The sequence below is a fragment of the Sturnus vulgaris genome, chromosome 1, assembly GCF_052056855.1.
Source record: "Sturnus vulgaris isolate bStuVul1 chromosome 1, bStuVul1.hap1, whole genome shotgun sequence".
Lineage (NCBI taxonomy): Eukaryota > Metazoa > Chordata > Aves > Passeriformes > Sturnidae > Sturnus > Sturnus vulgaris.
This window is the reverse complement of record NC_142243.1, coordinates 73,792,610-73,814,054: the sequence shown is the minus strand read 5'-3', so window position 1 is coordinate 73,814,054 and position 21,445 is coordinate 73,792,610. Positions and strand designations below refer to the sequence as shown.

The window sequence follows — 21,445 nt, the reverse complement described above, 5'->3', positions numbered from 1 at the left end:
TTTTTTTTTGTATTGGGGAGATTGCTTTGGCCTGCAGCTAGGAAGAAAGACTTTAAAGATGAAAATTATTTGCTATATTTGTATTTCTGAGCTTTTTCATGGTGGTGTTTTTATAGTTAATCAAGTAATATAACTACCGAAGTCATATTAATCATCATCAACAAAAAATTACCTACAATTAATGAAGATTTATTCACAACTTTATATTTCTCAAGTGAGAAGGTGCAGGTGCTTGCAAAAAATAAAGATGTGAAATCAAATCTAAACTTGCAGAAATTGAGAAATATTATGAAACTAAGATAAAAAGAAAGCCACCATACCAACTATGAGTGGCAGTTAATATTGCCCTATGAAGTGTCTTTCAAAAATATTTCAGCAGATTGCATATAAAAACCATAGCTTCATAAAGCAGGAATCTGTTTAGCTTTTCTTTATTTTGTACTAATATGGTATTCAATTCTGAACTGTATGTCCAAACCAAAATAAAAACATTGAATGAATTCAGAAACAAAAGTGGGAAAGGATTGTGAGGTAAGCTGCAGAGTTAAACAAATGCTATTATTAAAGAGATTTCTAACATCTCACTAGTTAATCTACTGTGTACTAAGTATAGTGAATTCTACTGTCACCTATTTAATATACTACAGACAGTTAAGTAAGAGCAATGTTGCATGTTTAGAAGAAACATCTTGACTAGTTTGTATTATCAAGAAATCTCTTCAATCACAAGTGATAGGAGCACTGTATTTAGGGTTGAAACTAAAAAACTGAGATCTTTGGACTAAGAATAAACTCTCATTATTGGAAAGCACACTTATTAGCAATTACTTCACCCTTACTAGTTTTTCTGAAAGGAAGTGGTTTTATTTTCCAAGTAGTTTGTTCTGTTTATGTATTAGCTGACTTTATTGTTTGAATATCTCTGAGGTTTTCTTGTTTGTTTTCAGTTTTGATCAGCTCAAAACGGCTGTTGTGAATTTGAAGAAACAAGCCAATAAGAAAAACGAAGGAAGTCTAGCTTACGTGAAAGGAGGTCTCAGCACATTTTTTGAAGCACAAGATGCTTTGTCAGGTAAAGATGCTTTGCACTTACTAAGTACAGTATAGAAAGAAATACTTGACTGCATATATGGTTGAATTTAAGAATTAAAAAAATATTGTTTCTCTTCTCAGTCTGTACTAAAAGTGTATAATGAGTCCAAAAATCTGTGTTGTGTTGGTCACAAACTAGAACTGATTGATGTGGTTTATTTGCAAAAGATGTCACCAGCTGTATCTTACAGGAATTGAAGGTGTTTCATCAAATTGCTTAGACCACAAATGCAAGAAAGAGAAATGTTAAACTGGAGTTAATATTAAGATGACTTGCAAACTGTAGCAACATAAAAAACTTGATTTTCATTATGCCCTATTCAATAGTCAGATGGTAATATTTACATGAATATTTATGTGAATATCCAGACACTTGTTACTTTGGGAAATCAGAGAGTCTTTCTGTTCTGCTTGCCACTGGGAGAATGCAGTCCTCCAGTGAGAGTATTGTAGTTGCCATTTATATGTATATATATATATATATATGTATTGTGTGTATATATATATATGTAGTGTATATAGACACACGCAGTCACACTCTTAAAGCATCAAATGTCTCACAGGTCAAACCTCGTTATAGGCTACTGTAGTCTTGTCTAGTGAGGCTCTGGTCTGGATAAGACAGCAACAGTGCCCAGGAAACCATCTCCAATAGGTTTGTCTTTTACCACTATGCAGATTATCCATCCTGGTCATTGACCTCTTTGGCCAAAATCTGACTAGGTTTAATAACAAAAGTATTAAAGAATTTAGCAGAAAACCTGGCAAATGTGGTGGTACTCGTAGAAAAAGACTAAGAAGAACCATTATTTGGCATTCTTTCACCTTTTTAAGCTGAGTTTTCATTAAATGCGAGGAAAAGTAACAGGCTTTCTTTATAATTCTTACACATCTTGAAAATATTGAAATCCTATTTTTTTATTAAATTCTCTCAAACATAATCCGGAATAAATATTGAAATGTGGTTTGTTTTTCACAACTAAATCTGCTTTGCATATGGACTATCTCTAAACGACTGAGAGTTCTGTTCTCAACGAGTTGCTCCTATAGATAAAAAGTAGTGCTAACAGTGTTGCCTTATAAGATTTTTTTTTTTTTTTGGATCAGCAAATACTTATTAGGATTTGAAGAAATATAAGGCAAACCATGAATGGTATGAGGTTTTAGAAAAGCTGAGCACAACTGAGTAATTTTCTTTTCTTCCACCTCTTAGTAGCATTTTGCCTTTGGAGACTGATTTTCTGATAAATGAGGAGGTCAATGAGCAAGCAGTAATGTGAGAAATGTTAATAAAATTATGGTAGGGAAAGCAACCTTAGTTATTTTATTAACTACTGTAGTCTCAATTTTTTAAAAATCATAAGCTATAATATTGCTTTGCATCTTTTACCTTTGTCAGTGTTATTTTTACCTAAATTCAGGGTTTATCAGTGTAGTGCTTTTTAGCTCGATTATGAACTTAAACTTGGGATGACTCAAGTGGTTCTTGATACCACTTTTTGTCTGTAGCCAAAATGGCTTGGCTTTGGTCCTGATGTGCTGTTGTAGAAGAAAATTAGAGACTTAAAGCCTCACTCTTATAAATTCAAAACTATAACACTGAAGTTCAAGGGCAACATCAATATAATACTTAGTTTTTAAATTGTGAACCCAAATTCTGAATGAGAATGCAGTACAGGTCACAGATGCCTTCTGCAGCATTTTAATACACATTTCTCTGTTGAAATGTCATATTAAATGCCTGTGGAAAAGTATTTTTGTTTCTTTTCAGTCGATACTCTTTTGCTTCTTTTCACTCTTACTGCATATGAATTTCAGTTTTGAATGCAGAACTACTTATTTACCTGTTCTTCTTCCTTATGTAGGATATTTTTGAAAGACTATAGCTGGAAAAACTACATAAATTTTGGAAGACTTGAACTTGTGATAGGTACAATCAACTTGTTAAGTTGAATTTGGCTCCCAATAGCAAGAAGAAAAAAAGGACTTCTTTGATGCAATCATCCAGTCCTACTGCCAGATGTCAAAGCTTTTTCCAGAACGTTCTATCACTAGTTTTCTCAAATGAAAGATGCTGAGAATTAAGAGTAAGCATTATTAGCATTTTTCTAGAGAAACAGCTCAGATGCAGATTTTAAAAAACCAACAACAAACCACCAAACAAAAACCTTCAAGCAAACAACCCCTCCATTAATTCTACAGCATGCAGTTATGAAATCCAAGCTTTTTAACAGGCGAACATTAAGTTAAAAATATAATCTGGCTAGACAATGATTGTGCAAGATGATGGAAAGGCAGTTTTCTGCCCTTAAACATGTAAGGGTGAATTTTTATGTCTTAAAAATTTTTATGTCTCCTTTAAAAAAGTGCAACTAGAATTTGTATGCGTTTCAACAAAGCTATGTGAGGAGTAGTTTATATTTGAAAGCTGAACAATTGTTTCAGCCCAAACTCTTAGAGATATAGCCATTGTTCTGCAAACTTCTGTTATTTGATGCTAAGCATACAACTGTCACAGGTGAAAAGTGGCTCAAGGGAAGACCCTGACTGAATACATTTTTTCTGTCTTCCAATATGATTAAATTTTCTGAATTGGTTCATTTTGGTTTAGATATTTTTTAACTCTCTTGCTTTGAGAAGATTTCTAAAATCTAATTTATTTTCCAAAGATACAGGGTTTTTGAGGGCAAAAAAGTTAGACTCTCAATTTCCCCCTTCAGATATCTTAGAACACGTCTTCTAACCCCAGTGGTTATGCTTCATAAACTGCAGGTCCATTGCATTGTACTTACATAACAGAGCTACTTGTGAGCAGTTATTTCTCTTAAGTCTCCCTAAATTAGTACAGGAAAACCTTTTGTAGGAGGATTACATTAGAAGGTATGACACTTGCTTCTCTATTTACTTAATACTCCTCTACAGCTTTTATACATGCTTTTTAAAACTCACATACATTTAACAATATTTATTTCAAATATGTTACCTTGATAATGGAAACCCTGCATTACTGGTCATTGTGCAGCTTTTTTCATTAGTTAGGACCAGGAAGTTCTGTCTGATCTTAAATGTACTGTCAGACTCTACACATTTAAATGAGTATTAATATTTTCTTAAATAAGCAATGGAAAGCATAAAAAGCAGTCCTAAATGTTTATTGTATTTTATGATTTAGAGGCTGTTTACTAAGAAAATAAGAGCTCAAATAGACCAGAGCCCTTCCTTGTTTGGTTTAATTTCTGGGAAAATAGAATAGCTTTATCAGATCCCCGTGTGTCTCTGCCTGTTCTGTTAGCTTGGCTGACAGTTTGACGGTGACTCTGCAGAGGAGATGTTCAACAGGATGTTTGTTTCAGCAGCTGAATGGAGCTGTAAACTGAGCTGAGGGGAGCAGGGTTTATCTCAACTTGACCCACTTGTCAGTGTCAGGGAGTTCAGCTGGTTTATTTCCTGTAATTCTAATTGCAACCTAGAAAGTAGCATTCCTAAAAGGGTGGCTGTTTATATATTTGTAGTTAAGACGTATTTCATTGTCATGAGGAAATCGGGTCCCACACAGAAGTCATTAGGAAAACTAGAAAATTAATTTTCTTTCAGTGTATTTTTTTCTGAAATGCTCTTTGCAATGAAAGTAAGGCTGCAGTTTCTTCTTATTTAAACAAAAGGACAAAGTTAGGGAAGTTACTCTTCAGTCACTCACTCATACAAAAATATGTAGGTACGTTATCTCTGTTGGCAGGTAATGAAGATGCTGTAATGTCTTTAAAACACAGATATAATGAATGAATTTGAGGTTTAGATTTGGCTCTCTAGTTTGCCATGGCAACAGTTTTTTTGCAGTTACAACTACAAACACATTTTTCATTATTTTCAGGAAGTCCATACAAAAGAAGCACTGCTGGGTCTTACAGCACTGTCCCTTTCTTCCCTTTCTCACTCCTGTTTAGATATGTGGCCTGTGGGAATACCTGCATGATAGAGAGCTTGTACTATAGTTGGCCTTTTGTCTGCTACCTTTCTTAATACATAAGTGAGGATAGTGTGGCTGAAATTACCTGGCTGAAAGGATCCTAATCTGGCTGATGCCTAGTTTTTTGATTTGGTTTTGGTATTTTTCTTCCTATAGATTATTTTTACGCTTCATTCCCTAAGGCTCATTCTAGAAAGAGCATGTTAGTGATCCAGGCTGAATAAGTCTGTGCTGCTGACATTATGTCTGTTAAATTCATTTTCTCTAAAAGTAAAACAAAAGCTATCACCTGAGGTATATTCAATTCTGAGTCAGACTGGGAATTTGAGAAGCTAAAAACTGATGCTAGTCTGTCATAAATGTGTCCCTTTGCTTCAGACTTCCGAGTTTTGTTACATTTGAATTTAAAGACATTATATAGAGCCAACCCAATTTTTCATTAGTGATTCTGTTAGCAAACTAAAATGATGATTAATTTTGAAATGGTTTTCTTTTGTCCAATTAAATGCTACTGCATGACTGTTTTTGCTTGGTAGTGTGATACCAGGATGGTATACCAAGTTTTGCTATTGTCACATTGCTGTTTTGTAACAAATCTATTTCACACTTTTGCTTTACTTTACTCTCAACTATATTTTTTCAAATATATGTATGGAGTTCTCTTAAACCTATGAATTTGGGTAAATCAAATTGAAATACATGCAGGTGACTTGAAATGTCTGGAATAGCTCTGTTTCTAATTCTCTGTGTGATGTGTGTCTGTTAATGTCATCTTCCTCATCCTACTTCAAGTGATAGAATATTGTCTTTGCAGGGTAAGAACAGTCTGCTGTTACAGGTAGTAATTTTAAAGATTATAATTTCTAGAGCGTAAGAAAGAAGAGGGCCATGGAAACAAACTGGCAAAACTAAAAAAATTGTGCTGCGTGTATTGCATACATATCTGAGAGCTTATCAGTCACTTCAAAGTTCCCCTGCATGTGTGTGCCTCATAGTAGGTGCAAGTTAGATTATTTCAAGTTAAGAATTATGATCATGCCTCCACGTAGTCATCATGAAGCAATAGCTGATCTGCTCTCTACTCACTGTCTGTCTTTCCAAGTGGCTCCTCCTATCTGAATACTTGAATCATCTTTGTGCTACCCTTACAGACAAAAGCTGAATGAGAATAAGTACTATCATTGTTTTATATTTTGTCCTTACCTTTATAGGCCTTCTCAGCACTCAAAATGAAAAAATAGATGTGCTAAATTAGGCATTCTAAAAATAGCCATACTAAATAAAACTTATTTTAATTTTGCTTGTTGGAAACTTGTGTTCTGATCTTTCAGCACTAGATAACAAGAGGGACATTGAAATGAGAAATGTACTCTGAGAGAAAGATAACCTGACAAAGGGGTACCATAAAGTGCCTTAAGTGGTGGTAGATAGTTTAGTCTCGGGTGAATGCTTCCTCTGGTCAATTTTTGTAGCAACCAATTGTTACCTTAATGCAACTTTATAAAAGCAGAAATTATCACAGTTGATAAAAGGCTCAAACTTTCCTTTCCTAGCATGGCATTGTGTAGGGAGTTGGGGTTTTTTTTTTGTCTCAAGCAAGAGAAAATCTGATTAGAAGATGTGGGAAACAGCAGGAATTGTCACAGACCATAGTGAAAATTCTCTGCCCAAGCCTGTACCTGCTTTAATGCTGACTGTTCATGTAGCTTCTTCATCAGTTATTGTAGAGATGTGAGCAAATTGCTAGCAGAATTTCTCTAAAGGGATGCTGTTTTTGCAGCTTATAGTTACTGTGTGGCTGTCATATTTTATAAAATTTGGGTTTTTTTTCAGCTAAGTTAACTTTTTTGTTTGAATTTGAAAAATAGTAAAGCATGTAGAAAAAGAAATAAGTTTTGCAATTTTCAAGCAGCAAATTCTGCAATTGATTGCAAGTGTGCAAAAAAGTTACCCATGATTAAATTTGACCCAGACTTATCCTGCAAGCCATAAAACCACCTTAATTTCATGCTACATTATTCCATTTTGATTTACATACCACCTTTAAAATTCAACGCTTAAAAGCTGCTTTTATTTTTACTATTTTTACCTTTCACAGATGCAGAAGTTTAGCGCCAGTAAAGAGAGAATAGCATGTTCTGTACTCTATAATTCTCAAGTGTTCTGGCAAAGGCTTGGATCCAGTCCTGGAATTTTTAGTGCATCCATGGGCAGAATAATAAGCCACATTTTCCTGTCTATTTCCAAAATATTTGCCCAGAGATATCAGGCTTACTTTAATATAAGTCCATCTGAGAGCAAGTAGTCTGGTGTCATAATGTTTTTAGACTAAAACTTTTGGGGTTCATATATCAATAAAGCCTCCCTTCCTAGCACTGCGCTTTAATTACCTTAAGATATTATTTTAAGTCTGTCCATTTTCTTTGATTTTTTCCACTCTTTTGGGTAAACAGGCTTGAAGAAGTAAATGCTAGAGAAACAAAACACAAAAAGGCAGCTTAAGACAATATACTGCATTTAGTTCAATATTTTGTCATTTTTGCTAGGATTAATAATGTTAACCAAAACAAAGCCAAGTTTGCTTTGCCAGTACAAAAATATCTAGAATTCTCAAGGGACACTGCAGGAATGACCAAATCAAACTTCACTTAGCACTATTAACTAGTGACCATAGGGAGAAAACTGGGGGTTTTTAGATTTTCATAGAGTAATGTATTAAGAGCTCTGTTCATGGCATGCTGTCTTTATTTCTTTCTTCTTTATATGCAGCCCTGCAGTCCTGTTGAATCCATTCAGAACAATTTTTACCTTACATAGGGATACTGTCTTCATCAATAACGTTCTTATATTTTGCTAAAATTACAAAAAATAATTAATCTTCCAATAAAGGAAACCAAAGGCATTTTTATCCATGCATTGGGCATGAATCCTGGCATGTGCTCTTCATTCCTCCATTATGGTTCTTTGGTGCCAGGTTCTTAGTTACCACATCAGGTGGTCAGAAACACTTTGCTGAGTCGGCTTTGCCCTTCTTGTATTTTTCTCCCTCCTGTTTTCTGCATCTGACTAAAAGGATGTGATTTATTTCAAGTACTTTTTTCTTTAACCACATTTCTGTGAAAATGAGTAAGATTTTCAGATATGCCACATGCGTTTCTAGCCATCCTTTACTCAGTAAATGGTAGAAAATACTCATCTGTGTTGCTTTGAGCTGAGAGTTAGGCTGAGGAACTTTTGAGAATGCCACGCCTGGTGCCTATCTCAAAATACATTTAAAAAATATCTAATGAGAAAATCAAGTATGAAATTTGCAAATCAAAAGCTGCATGATCCTGGCAAGTGGTTTAATTTACTAGATTTATGGTTGCCACAAATCTAACAAAAAACCCCATATCCTTTCTTATATTAAATAAAATTGTTTTCTATGCGAGTAGCAATTAATTAGTTGCAGTTTATTTTAATACAAGGCCTGTATTAGTGCTTATTTGCCAGATTGAACTTTGCATGTGTTCTGGTGCATTTAGTCACAGTTAAGAGGTTGTGAATTTTGAACTTAGTTTATTCACTATTATTAATCAGTATCTGCCTGCAGCTGTGAAGTTTGCAAGTTTTTAAATATTCTGACTTAGCTGGGAAACATGAATACCTACTGGCACAAATGATACAAAGTACAGTTAATTATGTGGCCTTGGTTGTAGCCTTTCCTCATTTTTATTAATTGTATGCTTCTTACAGTAAAGCTCCTAAAAATAACGAGCAGATTCTGCATGGTTTCCAACTGCTTTTCCAACTTGTATAGTTTGTGTCAGGTAAATCCAGGGTAACTGGCAGTTCAAGAAAAATCCCATCCATCCTTTACTTCAAGCCTTCAAAGACCTAAAATGTTCTTCTTACTCTTCTTATTGCAGCCAGTGATGAGTTGATGGTAAAAAGTTGCATTTGAAGGTAATCTTAAATACTTTGTAGCACGGGAAGAGTAAGATGGCTTTCCACCTTCCCTTGGCCATATGCTCCTTTCCTTATACTGCAGTGCTGCCACTAAGGCAAGGTTTAAACAAGCTCACTGATGAGTAAAGCAACTTTTCTTCCTTAGGGAGTTAGTTTTGCACCACATTATCTCAGTACAGCTGCCCTGCAGCTAGACTGTGTGATTACTAGGTCCAGCAAAAAGAAGCCCTGTGCGTAGAGGGTTGTCCCAAACAGTATCAACCACTATTACTTGGATTTAGTGCATCTTTTTCTTTAGGAGAAAAAAAATAACTTTAGTATCTCTAGATTCCTTCCAAAAATGAGGTCTGCAGATATTTTTCTTGACTGCATGTAGTTTCACTTATTTAAACCTCTAAATCAAAGACTTTTTGTCTGGTCCCCATGGAAGGAACATGCAGTTAGCTTTTTCAAAATCATTTGATGCAAATGGAGTAAGCTCAGACTTCATTAGAAAGCCTTTCTCACTGCGAAAGCTTAAGACTTTTTTTTTCTTTTGTAACTCAGCCTTAGAACACAACAAAATGTACCTATTGCTAAATCTAATTATAATGTGTAAAAATAGCTACAGTAAACAAAGTAGCTTAAACATGTAGAAGGAAATACAACAAATTTATTGTGTGAACACCGAGTAATTTAAGAGGTTTAGACAGAATTTTACAGAATGTCCTGAAATACCTTATTTCAGACAATGGTTCAAAAATGCCTTTTGATTTACACTCCTAGTTACATATGCTTAATATGTCTTTATCTGTACTCTGCAGTGCTTTCCACGTTTCTGAAACTTAACACCTTGGTTTATTTTTATTTTTTTTGCCCCGCTGACATACTTTTCTCTGTCTGAAAGTTAGAAAACCATTCTTCCTGGGTTTACAACATCAAAATTTTCAAACTAAGATTCTTGAATACTGTTTTCCAGATTGCTATGCACAAAAGCTACCAATGTGAAAACAAATATTTTCTGTCTTCTAAAAGGAAGAGGAGGGAATAGTATATGGCTATTGTATGTACTTTTCTGAACAAGATGAGAAAGAGAAGTGCTTTTTCAAGATGTATTTTAACTTTCAGCAACTGGTTAAAGATATATTTTAACTTTAATATCATCATAACTTCTAAATAAGCTTCATTCATAATAAGAAGCTACATTTTGAGACTTGTTGAAGGTTCTAACACGGTAAATAGTGCTCTTTCAAAATTTATGTCCAATAAGAAGTTCTCATCATGTTTTATGTTTTGTTCCCAGTGTGTATGCTTTGATAGAGGTTTAGATATTACAAGTCACTTTTGTAAATGCTTAGGTTTTCCCCCTTCAAATTTACATGATATTGAATTGGTCAGCAATTAATGGCATGTAATTAATGGTTCCAAAATGCTAAATTTTAAAAATCTCTGAGGCAGTATGTAACTTAGATTTTTATTCATGTCTCTTTTTAAAGTATCTTTCAAAAGTATGTCTCATAGAATGATTTCAAAATATGTAAATGACAATCATTACAGTTTGATGTGATTCCAATAGTACTTGCAACATTTGGCTTTAAAATGTCTATTTATGTTGTGGTTGCTGTTTGGCTGAACTTGCTTTTCAGTATGCAACATTAATTGCACTGCAGTAATTGGCTGCCTATGACTGAATATGTTATATGGAAATGGAATAATGTCAGAGCCACTAATGTTTTTGTGATAAAATTGTGGAAGTATTCTTGTTCCTAGGGGCTGTCTACATTGTACACAAAATATGTGCAACAGTTAACAACACACCATCTTATAAGGTAGATGTCCTTAAATATGCAAGAATCTGTTAGTTTTAGTTCATTTCATTTAAGGGTTGACTGTCTTAAGAAATATGGTGTTCTAATTAGATTTTTTTTTCCTCTCTGATGACTTTAAGAATGAAAATTGGGTTGCTCTTGTATCTTCATGTAAGCAAGGCTTCCTGTAATTCTTTGTATAGGATCAAGGGATTGAAGCGTCAAATTTGAATGTTTGAGAATAATGCAATTTTCCTTCTCTCTTCTTTTTCCTTTTTTTTCCTTTTTTTTCTTTTTTTTTTTAATTACACTGTGGTGTTACTCACCTGTCTCCTCTATCCTCCCCTCAATGAAAATTCCTTCTTTGGGAGAGGCTGGAGACTATAAAGGGCCATCCTGTTTCAGAATAGCCACCTTCACTCACTCCTTGCAGTAGGACTGAGGCCACAGGTTTCCTGTCCTGGTTCACTTGTTAGCTTGCATCTACATGGCATGGGCAAGTAGGGATGGCACTGGAGAGGAAACCAGTTGGCAGTGGCATCTCTGTATGCATGGTGTGTGCAGTTTATGGCAGTATTTCAGACCTAGTTCAGATTTCACCCAGTGGATTGAATTCCAGGTATTTCTTTCAGCACGTCAGGTATAGTCTTGGAGTGCTTCTTCTAGTGTTGTTTCACCTTCAGAGATGCCAGTTGAGGAGCTCAGGTTGCTCTGCCATAGAAACCGGAGCAAGATAAGCTGGATCAATTGAGAGACAGATACAGTTCTGAAAGCAGTGTTTTAAACTAAAATATATCATTACTTGCTTTTTTCAGAGCATTGGGTATCACTGTTTTCAAGGGTAGCTTAGCCTCTCTCCATTCTACTGAGAGCCATCTGAAAGCAGTAGGAAATTTTTTTAAGCCTCAAATATATATAAAGCAGTAGGAGATGATGGCTTTTTGATAGATCAGATTAGCACATTAACAGATAAAAATTTGAAAGGAAAATCATATTTTACATGTGCTGTATTTGTACAGGAATAATACCTTAAAAGAGAGAAATACTGGTTTGTGCTGGTTGTGCTGAGCATTAGAAGAGGGAAGGAGGGCTGTGTGAGAGGGGGGAAGTAGAAGAAAGGACTGCCTACACTACATTCACTGTTCGTGTTTTCAGAGTACCATAGTGTCATCAGGCTGTGCTGTTAAGTCTCCCCTTCTCTGAAAAAGAAATTCGAGTAAATTATAGTAAAAGAACAAATTAATGCTGGTACTGTGCATTTCCACCTCCATTAGTAATACCACACAGAAATAAGAGTTTAGGATTTTGGCATCTTAGGACAGGAGAAAAATCGCATCTTAAAAAAAAATAAAGCAACTTCTCCTGTGTTTTCCTGTTGTTTTGAGCAAAATTACACAGAAACATTGTGACAATGGTTAATGTTCCAAGAAACTCTTAAATTGTATTTTAGGAGTGCCTTTTAGAGATGAAAAGAAGTGATGGGGGAATGTTCTAGCGCTCGGTATTGGGATAATCCTGATTCCCAGTGACTTTCTTTAGAGAAAGAGAAAACCCTTTAATTATTGGTAATTTCTTTTTTATGACATCAGTGACTTACAAAGCAGAAGTATTATGTGTTTAAATGGTACTTTTCAAAATATAAATTTTAATTAATACCTGTACAAGATTGCTAATTTAGATTATAATAGCGAATAGATTATTCTGTCTATATCTATGTGGGTTTTTTTTCCTTAAGCATTACTGTCTTTTTTAAAAAGATACAGGAAATCTATGTCAAAGTAATGGTTAAAATTCTGCACTGTCTGGCTCTAAGCCCTGTCCTCCACTAGACTCTGCTGCCATGAAGCATGTTTGTATTTTTTTGTGTCTAAAAAGAAAAATAACACTTTATTTTTAATTTTAAAAATGTTTAAAAGTGTCACTTTGATGTAATGTGTTCCCACCTATTAAAATGTTCTGCATTTTAACTAGACACTTTATTCCAGCAATCCATCAAAAACTGGAAGCGGATGGAACGGAAAAAGTAGAAGGATCCATGACGCAAAAACTGGAGAATGTACTGAACAGTAAGTTTTGTCCTTCCAGCAGCAACTATTTATGGACTTTGGACTTTCTAACATGCTTTAATATTTTCCTAATATTTCCTATTGTAGAAAATAGAAGAGAGTCTCTTGTCCCTTCCCTGTTTGGTGATAGTGGTTCCAGGGTGTGATAATGCATCCTTTGAAATAAGTAGCAGCAGTTACCACAACTTGTGGCAATGTTTGTGATAACAAATATCAAAATAAAGATGTTCTAAAGTGTTTACTTTAGGTTAATTTTGCAATTTTGAATGGATGAAGAAAACAGAGAATTATATGGATAGACAAAACTGTAGAAGGATGAGCTGAGCTAAATACCCAGATGGTAAGACACTCAAGTAAAGGCAGAAAAAAAACCAATTATAAGATGTTTACAGTAACAAGGTCTATTGACAGGATCTCTTTCACTTAATGTGCTGGCATTTAGACTATTTGGCATGATCATTCCTTCTAGAAACCTTGAAAAGTTGTCAGTATTTTGTTTTCTCTTTCTCTGTATTAACTGTAAGGTTGCATTGAGAGAGATGGCTTGAATTTGCTGCAGTTCGGTATGTGTTTCATCAGATCAAAAAAGTTTCTTTTCTTTTTTTTTCTTTTTTTTTTTTGTAAATTCTGGGACTTCTGCCAAGATAATTTTACTTTGTTTCATTGTGATTTTTTTCACAGAGGAAGGGATGTTTCCCTTAGTGCTGTATCAATAAGCAGGAATGACAAGCAGATAGCTGACTCAGTGTTGGGAAGTCTGAGTGTGTTTTATGAAATCAAGAAAGTGACATGGAAGTTCGCTGTTTTTCTTCTCTTGTATGAAGAAAGCAGTGACTGTATGTGTGTTTGTGTGGAGAGCACAAAGAAAGCAGGGGGTTTTGTGAACAGCTCTAGCCCTTTTCAGTAGGGATTCCTTGATGCTCACAATAAAGGTATAGTTTGAACATTGTTATTCCCTCATCTTATGCCTGAAATGAAAAAAAAACTGCCAAAAATTTTAAAATCACCAAAAACCACCACATAAAATCTCACACCTCTATATAAAGACTGTAGCATGTGTCTATATGTGCAGAATATTTGGTACATCTAGGTTGGAGAAAAAGAAGCATTTGCTGAAATTTTCCAGTGCAATCCTCAGTGCTTTGTATTTAGGCCATGTCATGCACCAAGCACAGATTCCTTGGATAGCACTTTACCTTGTACTAAATATTGTGACAGATTTTAAATAAAAAACCAAAAATTTAGGTCTGTGATACTTTCTTATATACACTAAAATAAGACAAATTTACCTATAATATATAATTACTGTTTCATTTGATAAATGGTGGCTGAAGTTTGTACATAGACAATGCAAACTGTCTTTTTCAAGCTGGATCTGTAGAGGAACTTGTGCCAGACACTTCAGAGTGGTTTGAAGTTTGGCTCTGCTATGAAAAGAATTGGCTGCTTTTCCTCACTATACTTTGCAAGTCATGATGGGTGGGAGGCAGGGAAGTAGGAATACATGGATTTAAACAGAGTAAATAATATTATGCAAAGTAGTTTAGGATCAAAGCTTTGTTTCTTGTCTGACCATTGAAAAACTTCCGTAATCCATGAGTAGCAGGGACTGCTTTCAAAAATTACTTTAATTGTTTAGTTGAATTGTGCATTTTATGGACTGTAGGTGCATGTTTTGAGAGACAACTGCTGTTGTGTGAGCTTGGTTACAAATCCTTAACAATGAGCATGTTTTCCACAGCATCTGAATGTATGTAAAGAGGGTTCCGAGTTCTTGAATTGAAATGACATGGAATAGTAAAAGAGCAGTTTGGGTTTTTAGCTGGAATTATAGATGTTTGGAATTTTTGCTCAATTTCATTGCTAAACAAACTGTTAAATTTATATTGTTTGAAACATGCAGTGTCTTATAATTAATTTAGTGAAGAATTGTATATTAAAGGAGGTAAATTGAATTCCTATATGTAGTGTTTTTCTCAGACTCTAAGACAGACAACTGTTGAATAACTAGAGATTTATTTTGAAGTAAAAAAATTCATGCACTGTCAATGAATCATCCATTTTCAAAGCATAGTCAATATAAGAACTGAAACTTTATCCATGGATGGTTCATCGGTAATCAAGAGAGAAAGATTGTTATTGTAGAGAGGATTTGGAGGGATGAGGAGGGAAGCAATATTATTTTAATTGTAAAAAGATAGATCTGTTATGCATGAAGTATTGAATTACATTAATACATTCATAAGTAATTTGATATATTTCAATAAGTATTTGATTTATTTCAATTTCTTATAAAGCGGAAAAAGTACCCCTAAAAAAAAAAAAGTAGAATCATTTCCCTGAATTGAGGATTTAATGAAGAGATTAAGATAGAAATTACTTTGGTCTTCCTGCAGCTGTCAATTACCTTTTAAAAAAGGTTTGCATTGAATCAAGAAAAAAAACAACTTCGTGAATATAGCTTCGATTCCCAGGTAGAGCACATTGCTCCTGTGCTGTTAAAAGAATGGACAAGAAACATACGAATTCAAGCAAACGAAATTCTACTTACTAGAAGGATATACAAAACAATCATTTCTTTTAACCCTAAGAAAAATCATACTTTATCCGTGATCTGTATTTAAATGTCCAGCTAACTGTTTTCATTGTGCATTTCTCCTTAATGGATTAAAGTATTCTATGCTGAATACTATGTGGTGGAAATAGATGTCCTGACAAAACTTTTTTTACATCAAGGCTTCAAAATTTCAACAAAGTTTAAACATTATTTAGATATAACAATTATTTTACAAAGACTACTTTTAACATGAGCAGGCCACCCACAGTGTTGACTAGAGAAAATGGCATGCAAGCCACCCAGCGAGACTGATGTAATTTTTTTCATCTTTGCTTAAAGTATAGTCACTAGACCAGATAATGTAGAAACTTCTACACGCAATGATCAAAAAGGCTAAAGCAGTTCCACTTTTTTTTTGGTTAATTAAAAGTAAGTCATAAGTTGAAAAAATGCAAATATTCATATGCAATGTGAGTCTTCTCTACTACAAATGAAAATTTATTATTCTATCTTAGGAAACAATCTTTATTAGAAAATAGAATGCTTTTTAGTTTGGATATAAGAAACTTTAGGATGATATTTAATGTATTTATTGAAGAGTATTCATAGATAGTATAGACACTTAAATACATGAAATTGTTGATCAAGGCTTCATCCTGCGTGTGTTGAAGCCATTAAGAATTTTAATGCAATGTGAAGACACTTTGTATTCATTCTGTTCCAGTGATCAGCTAGTTAGACTTTTTAATCATGACATTTTGACATTGACATAGGTACTTTTAAGTGGTTCAAATACTGTTAATAATTTTTAAGACTTGACTTGAAAACGTAAAAAAATTGTTTGCAAAATCCAGTGATAACTTTAGAAGCTCTGACATTAATTAACAAAATGAAATTATACTTTTGTAAAAAATAAAGCTTTCTATGACTTTTTCTATATCCTGAGATGCATAATTTGGTTGAAAAATGTACATCTGGAGCCAAAGCAAACTATAAAATATCTGCAGAAAAGCTAAGCTATTTGAAATAGGAAAGAGTGATTGTTTTTAGTCGCACAGGGGTCTTACCACATTAAAATGCTAAGGGGTTCACTTTGAAATGCAATTTCAGCAGTTGTAAAATGTTAAAAACAGTTGAACAAAAAAATTTGAAAATCAGCAATAATTACTCATTTGCTCTAAAAAAACCTTGAATAACTCATTAAAATGAAGAAAATCTGTGATTTCAACTGATTACTTACACTTTTTCTTACTGTCACCCTTTTTGAAATAGGAGCCAGTAACACAGCAGATACCTTATTTCAAGAAGTGCTGGGTCGCAAGGACAAAGCTGATTCAACGAGAAACGCACTTAATGTTCTTCAGCGCTTTAAATTTCTTTTCAATCTTCCCTTAAATATTGAAAGAAATATCCAGAAGGTATAATACTTCAAAAATAATTTTCTATTTGCTTAAAGTAGCCTTTTGACATTCGTCTTTTCCTTGACAAATATAAATGCTTGGTTTTGTTTTTAAGGGCGATTATGATGTGGTTATTAATGACTACGAAAAAGCCAAGTCCCTCTTTGGAAAGACAGAGGTTCAAGTGTTCAAAAAATGTAAGATACAGCTTCTGTTATTTAATGGTTTCGGGTTTTTTTCCTTAACTTAAAGGTTAAAAAGCACATAGGAGACCAAACATTTATGTGGTTTTGATACAGATTTTCATCCATACAAATTATGGATTTATAGGAGCCAATTACTCTAGGCAATATTTCTGGCAAGTTTTCTGAGTGAGGTATATACTACAAAATGTGAAATCACAGCCAATTTTATTTGTTTATTTACGCTTGGTGTTACTGGACATAAAAAAAGATTACAGTAATTAAAATGTGACTTTGAATATATTTCTCACATATTGTTGGAAAGACTTGAAAGTCTAATTCTGTGGTTTTGTAAAACTGTCATGTGTAATATTTTTAGATGTGGCTTGTTATAAAATGGTTTATATTGATTTCCACAATAACTCCAGAAGTGTCTGTTACCCTAAGAAAACAGCATAATTTTCAGTTCATGACTCTGCTTAAGGGCACATTGTATTTATTCCTGCTCCCTATTCCTAGATTATGCTGAAGTTGAAACCAGAATTGAAGCTTTACGAGAACTTTTGTTGGATAAGCTGCTTGAAACTCCGTCAACATTGCATGATCAGAAACGTTATATAAGGTAACAGTTTGCCTAGTGCCTTCATCAGACATATGGTGTTAAATGTGTATTTAAATGTTTCCTAAATAGGGTAGAAACTAGTTTTACTATGGTTTAAATACTGATTTTAAGGCTGTGAGTATTTTGAGACTTTATGATTATATAAATAATGGTGATGGAATGGTACTGGATTGTTTATTGAAGGACTGAAAAACAGTTCTTGAATGAGAACAATTTAATGCAGTGTACTTGAGATTTGAATTTAATTTTTTAAATCTTTAAGGGATGTTGAGATTTTGTTGCTTTCTCTAAACCGACATATTGCAAGCTGTGTTTGAAATGACCACTCCTAGTATGCAAACTAAATAGATTCCTTATTAACTCGTCTTACACTTCAGCTTGACTTGATGTTGAGGTGGAATCATCCCGAGTCAGATGACAGGGAGGCTTTAATCCAGACCATTCTGTTGTTTGAAGGTGGTATTGGCTCTTTTACTGCTCAGGCTAAACAATGAAGTTCCTTCGTATTTCGTGAAAATGAGCTAGTTGCCAGTTTTCATTAACATTTGCAGATTTTATGTTTTTCACAACGCTGATGTCTGCTGTAGGGCTGCTGAGATGAGCTGATGTAGATCTTAACCCTTCAGTCCTTGTTGCCATACTTCAGCATGCTCTGGAACATTTGACAGCTTTATTTAGAAAGCTTTTGAGATTTGGAATCTACCAGGGCTCCTAGTGTGTCTTGACAATCTCAGTGTTTTTATCAGTTATCATAAAAGAAGCAGGCCAAAGTGCTGTTCGGGAAACATTTGTAAAATTCAGACACCTGCACGAGGTCTGGAGTGTTCTGTGTGTGTATCAGGCACGGTGGCACAGGCTCAAGTGCAGTGTTGGTGTCTTAGGTCCTTTCCATTGTGTGAGTTTATGACTACAGTGACCTGTGTGCATCTATGTAGAGTGCTTCTCATTCTTCTGGATGCTACATAAATATTGCCTGTTAACAGGAATTGTTTCTTAAGATGACTAGTTTCAGCTTTTTCTGTCTGTGAAGACAATACTGGCTATTCCTTTCCTTTATGACACTTGAAAACGTTAAAGAGTGGCTGCTTAACCTAAGCCAGGTCTTCGACCTTTTCTAAGTATTCTTTGAAAGACTCATAGTTGTACATGTGCTTGATTCTGTTTTTTTGTTTGGGTTTTTTTGGTTGGCTGTGTTTTATTGTTTCCTGCTTGAGTTTTTGAGGTTGGTTGTTTTGGTTGGTTGTTTTTAAGGTAGTTTGGTTTCTAGCCCCTTACCTTGAACTACGGAATCTTTAAAAATACCCCAGCCTATGTTAAAGCAGACTGTGTTAATGTAAGCAAATGTATTCCACATGTAGAAGTATAATAAAGAAGAGCAGGGAGTGGATGAATGTGGAATAATTTAGTTCTAATGAATCAACACAATCCCAGCTTAGGAAATTGTTAAATTAGTTTCATTACTCTAAATATACATGGGTATATTAGTGTAAATTTTCTGAAGGCAAGGTATGAAGTAAATTTTCTTCAGAGGACTTCAGCAAAAATGAGACTAACAAAATCCAAATTGTAAAATAGTTTGCATAAACCCTGCTGTTTTTATGAGGTTTTTTCTTCCATGGTACACTTGTTTTGTATGTCTCTGAAGTTGAAGGCTGACCAAGATGTAAAATACTGTAGTTTTTCCTTCAGATATTTAATGCTTATAATTAGGCTTCAATTCATATTTTCCTCTCGCTGTATTAGGGTAGTTGCACTAATTATTTTATGCTGTTCAGAAATAGTTTACCATAGCACTTGAGCCAAGCAGATGTATGTATTTCAAGACCAGTGGTAATTTTTTTTAAACTTTGTGCCTAAGAAAAGACTGAAGTCCTACATAAGACTGAAAAGGACTTGAGCTCATAATTTATAAATGTCACCCTGTCAAAATGGTTAGTTGTGTAGTTTTGTCATCCATCCAACCAGTCCTACTTTGACAGTTTATTTTTTTGTTCGAGTGCTGCAGACATTTGTCAAAGAAGACAGAATTCATCACAGTCCTAATTAACATTAGGTATTATTGTAGTAAAACAGCTTTTGTGAGGGAGTAAACATTCCCTGCACTGCTTAAGATAATATATCAGTATAGTTCACGTTAAGCATCTTGACTTTTTTAATCTGTCCTAAGTTTCATTAATGCAGAATGTAACAATGTCCCTTAAACTGTGAAGCAGCTACCACTTTTTGAAAATAGTCTTGAAAGTACTGTCATCAGATAGTCTTGAATGCCATAAGTGAGACTACATTCCTTTTGTGTTCTCATCGAAATCACAGCAGCTCTCTCTCCCTAAAGACAGACAGTGTTTTGCTTCTGCATGTTAGAAGCCACAATCCTTTTTGTTATCTCTTCCTCCTGTTTTTTTTTTCAGACTGTGCATGGACAAAAAAACACCAAAACAAATAAAAAGACAACCCAGGAGCTAGATTTACATAAGTTTATGCAGGCATGTGCTAAAATTATTGAGCTGGCAGAAATTAATTCCTTCTGTAATTGTTAAGGTTACATGATGATACAGTCATATACAGTAGGAAGAAAAATAGTATGTTTTATGTGCTTGAGATGCCATCACTGGTTCCACTCAAATCTGAATCACTAAACTGCAACCTTGCAGATAAAGAGTTTGGTTTCCTGTATACATCACAAGAGACACAACTGGAAATACATATTAATATGATATTAAAGGTTTATATTTCTGTAAGATTTTTTTGGTGGAATTTTGTCTCACTAATTGAAGAAGGGGGAATGCAAAACTTCTGTTTGCAGTAGATGTGAGTGTATCTTAATACCTATCCTTGAATTTTTTAAATTATGTAAAAAAAGAAAAAGTATTTCTTAGTACATGCTTGGTCTGTTTTACTGAGGCCTTCAGTGTGTCAAGTCAGAACTGTGATTTTTGGACTGGATTTTACAGATATCTTTCTGATCTTCATGCGCCTGGGGACCCAGCTTGGCAGTGCATTGGTGCTCAACATCAGTGGATTCTGCAGCTCATGCACAACTGTAAGGAGAGCTATGTTAAAGAACAAAAAGGCAAGGATACATTTTTTTACCTTTATATATATGCATATTTGACATTTAGGAATTTGGCATTGCCTTTTCTTTGATTCTGGTTTACAAAGGATATGTTAGGTTTTCCCCATGAATTTAGATAGCTTTTTACAAAGTTGAAAACTAACTTTATTTTTTCCTTTATTCTGTTATAAAAACAAAACAGCAGTTGGAGTTTCCTTTTTGCTTAATTTATAACTTTTAAGCTCTTTACATGAGAAGAGCATTACATTTCAGTCATTTATACATGATTTACTGCCCTCTTGAAACATTTCTTTGAGTTCATAACAAGTTTGGATTGTACTCTGAATCTGCCGGTTAGATTTCTTTTTCACAAGATATTCTGTTAGTATATGGATACACGGGATGTTGGGGCACAGCGGAATAATGCTTAATTCCTTGACATGCAGTGAATGATATTATGGAGTCCTCTTCTTTCATTGTGTGCAGTTTCAAAATTTAAGTTACACTGAATCTGCACAGACCAAGGGGAGCTGGACAAAGGGGATATTTAGGCAAAGTTATCGTTAGGACCACTATGAACACAGAGTTATATTCTGTTTTTGACAACGTTGCTCCTCAAAGAAAAGCGTAGATATTTCTTGCAGGTGTGGCAGCAACTTAGCTACAAATTAACATGATCTATCACATTAGCGTATATAAAAAAAGCCTTCCAGCAGGTGGAAGGCTGCTGGCCTGACATTTCTAGTAGTAAAATCTGAAAACTGGGTTTTCA

General features: G+C 34.3%; 1 protein-coding gene across 1 annotated transcript in view; it reads left to right on the top strand.

Moving 5' to 3' along the window:
• EXOC2 (exocyst complex component 2) overlaps positions 1 to 21,445 on the top strand; it is a 125,650-nt gene that overhangs the window by 32,948 nt on the left and 71,257 nt on the right. The window contains exons 6-11 of the mRNA XM_014872368.2: positions 948 to 1,072; positions 12,780 to 12,860; positions 16,690 to 16,835; positions 16,933 to 17,014; positions 17,519 to 17,621; positions 20,573 to 20,691. Of these exons, the coding sequence (XP_014727854.1) occupies positions 948 to 1,072; positions 12,780 to 12,860; positions 16,690 to 16,835; positions 16,933 to 17,014; positions 17,519 to 17,621; positions 20,573 to 20,691 (656 nt within the window). The remainder of the gene's footprint in view (positions 1 to 947; positions 1,073 to 12,779; positions 12,861 to 16,689; positions 16,836 to 16,932; positions 17,015 to 17,518; positions 17,622 to 20,572; positions 20,692 to 21,445) is intronic.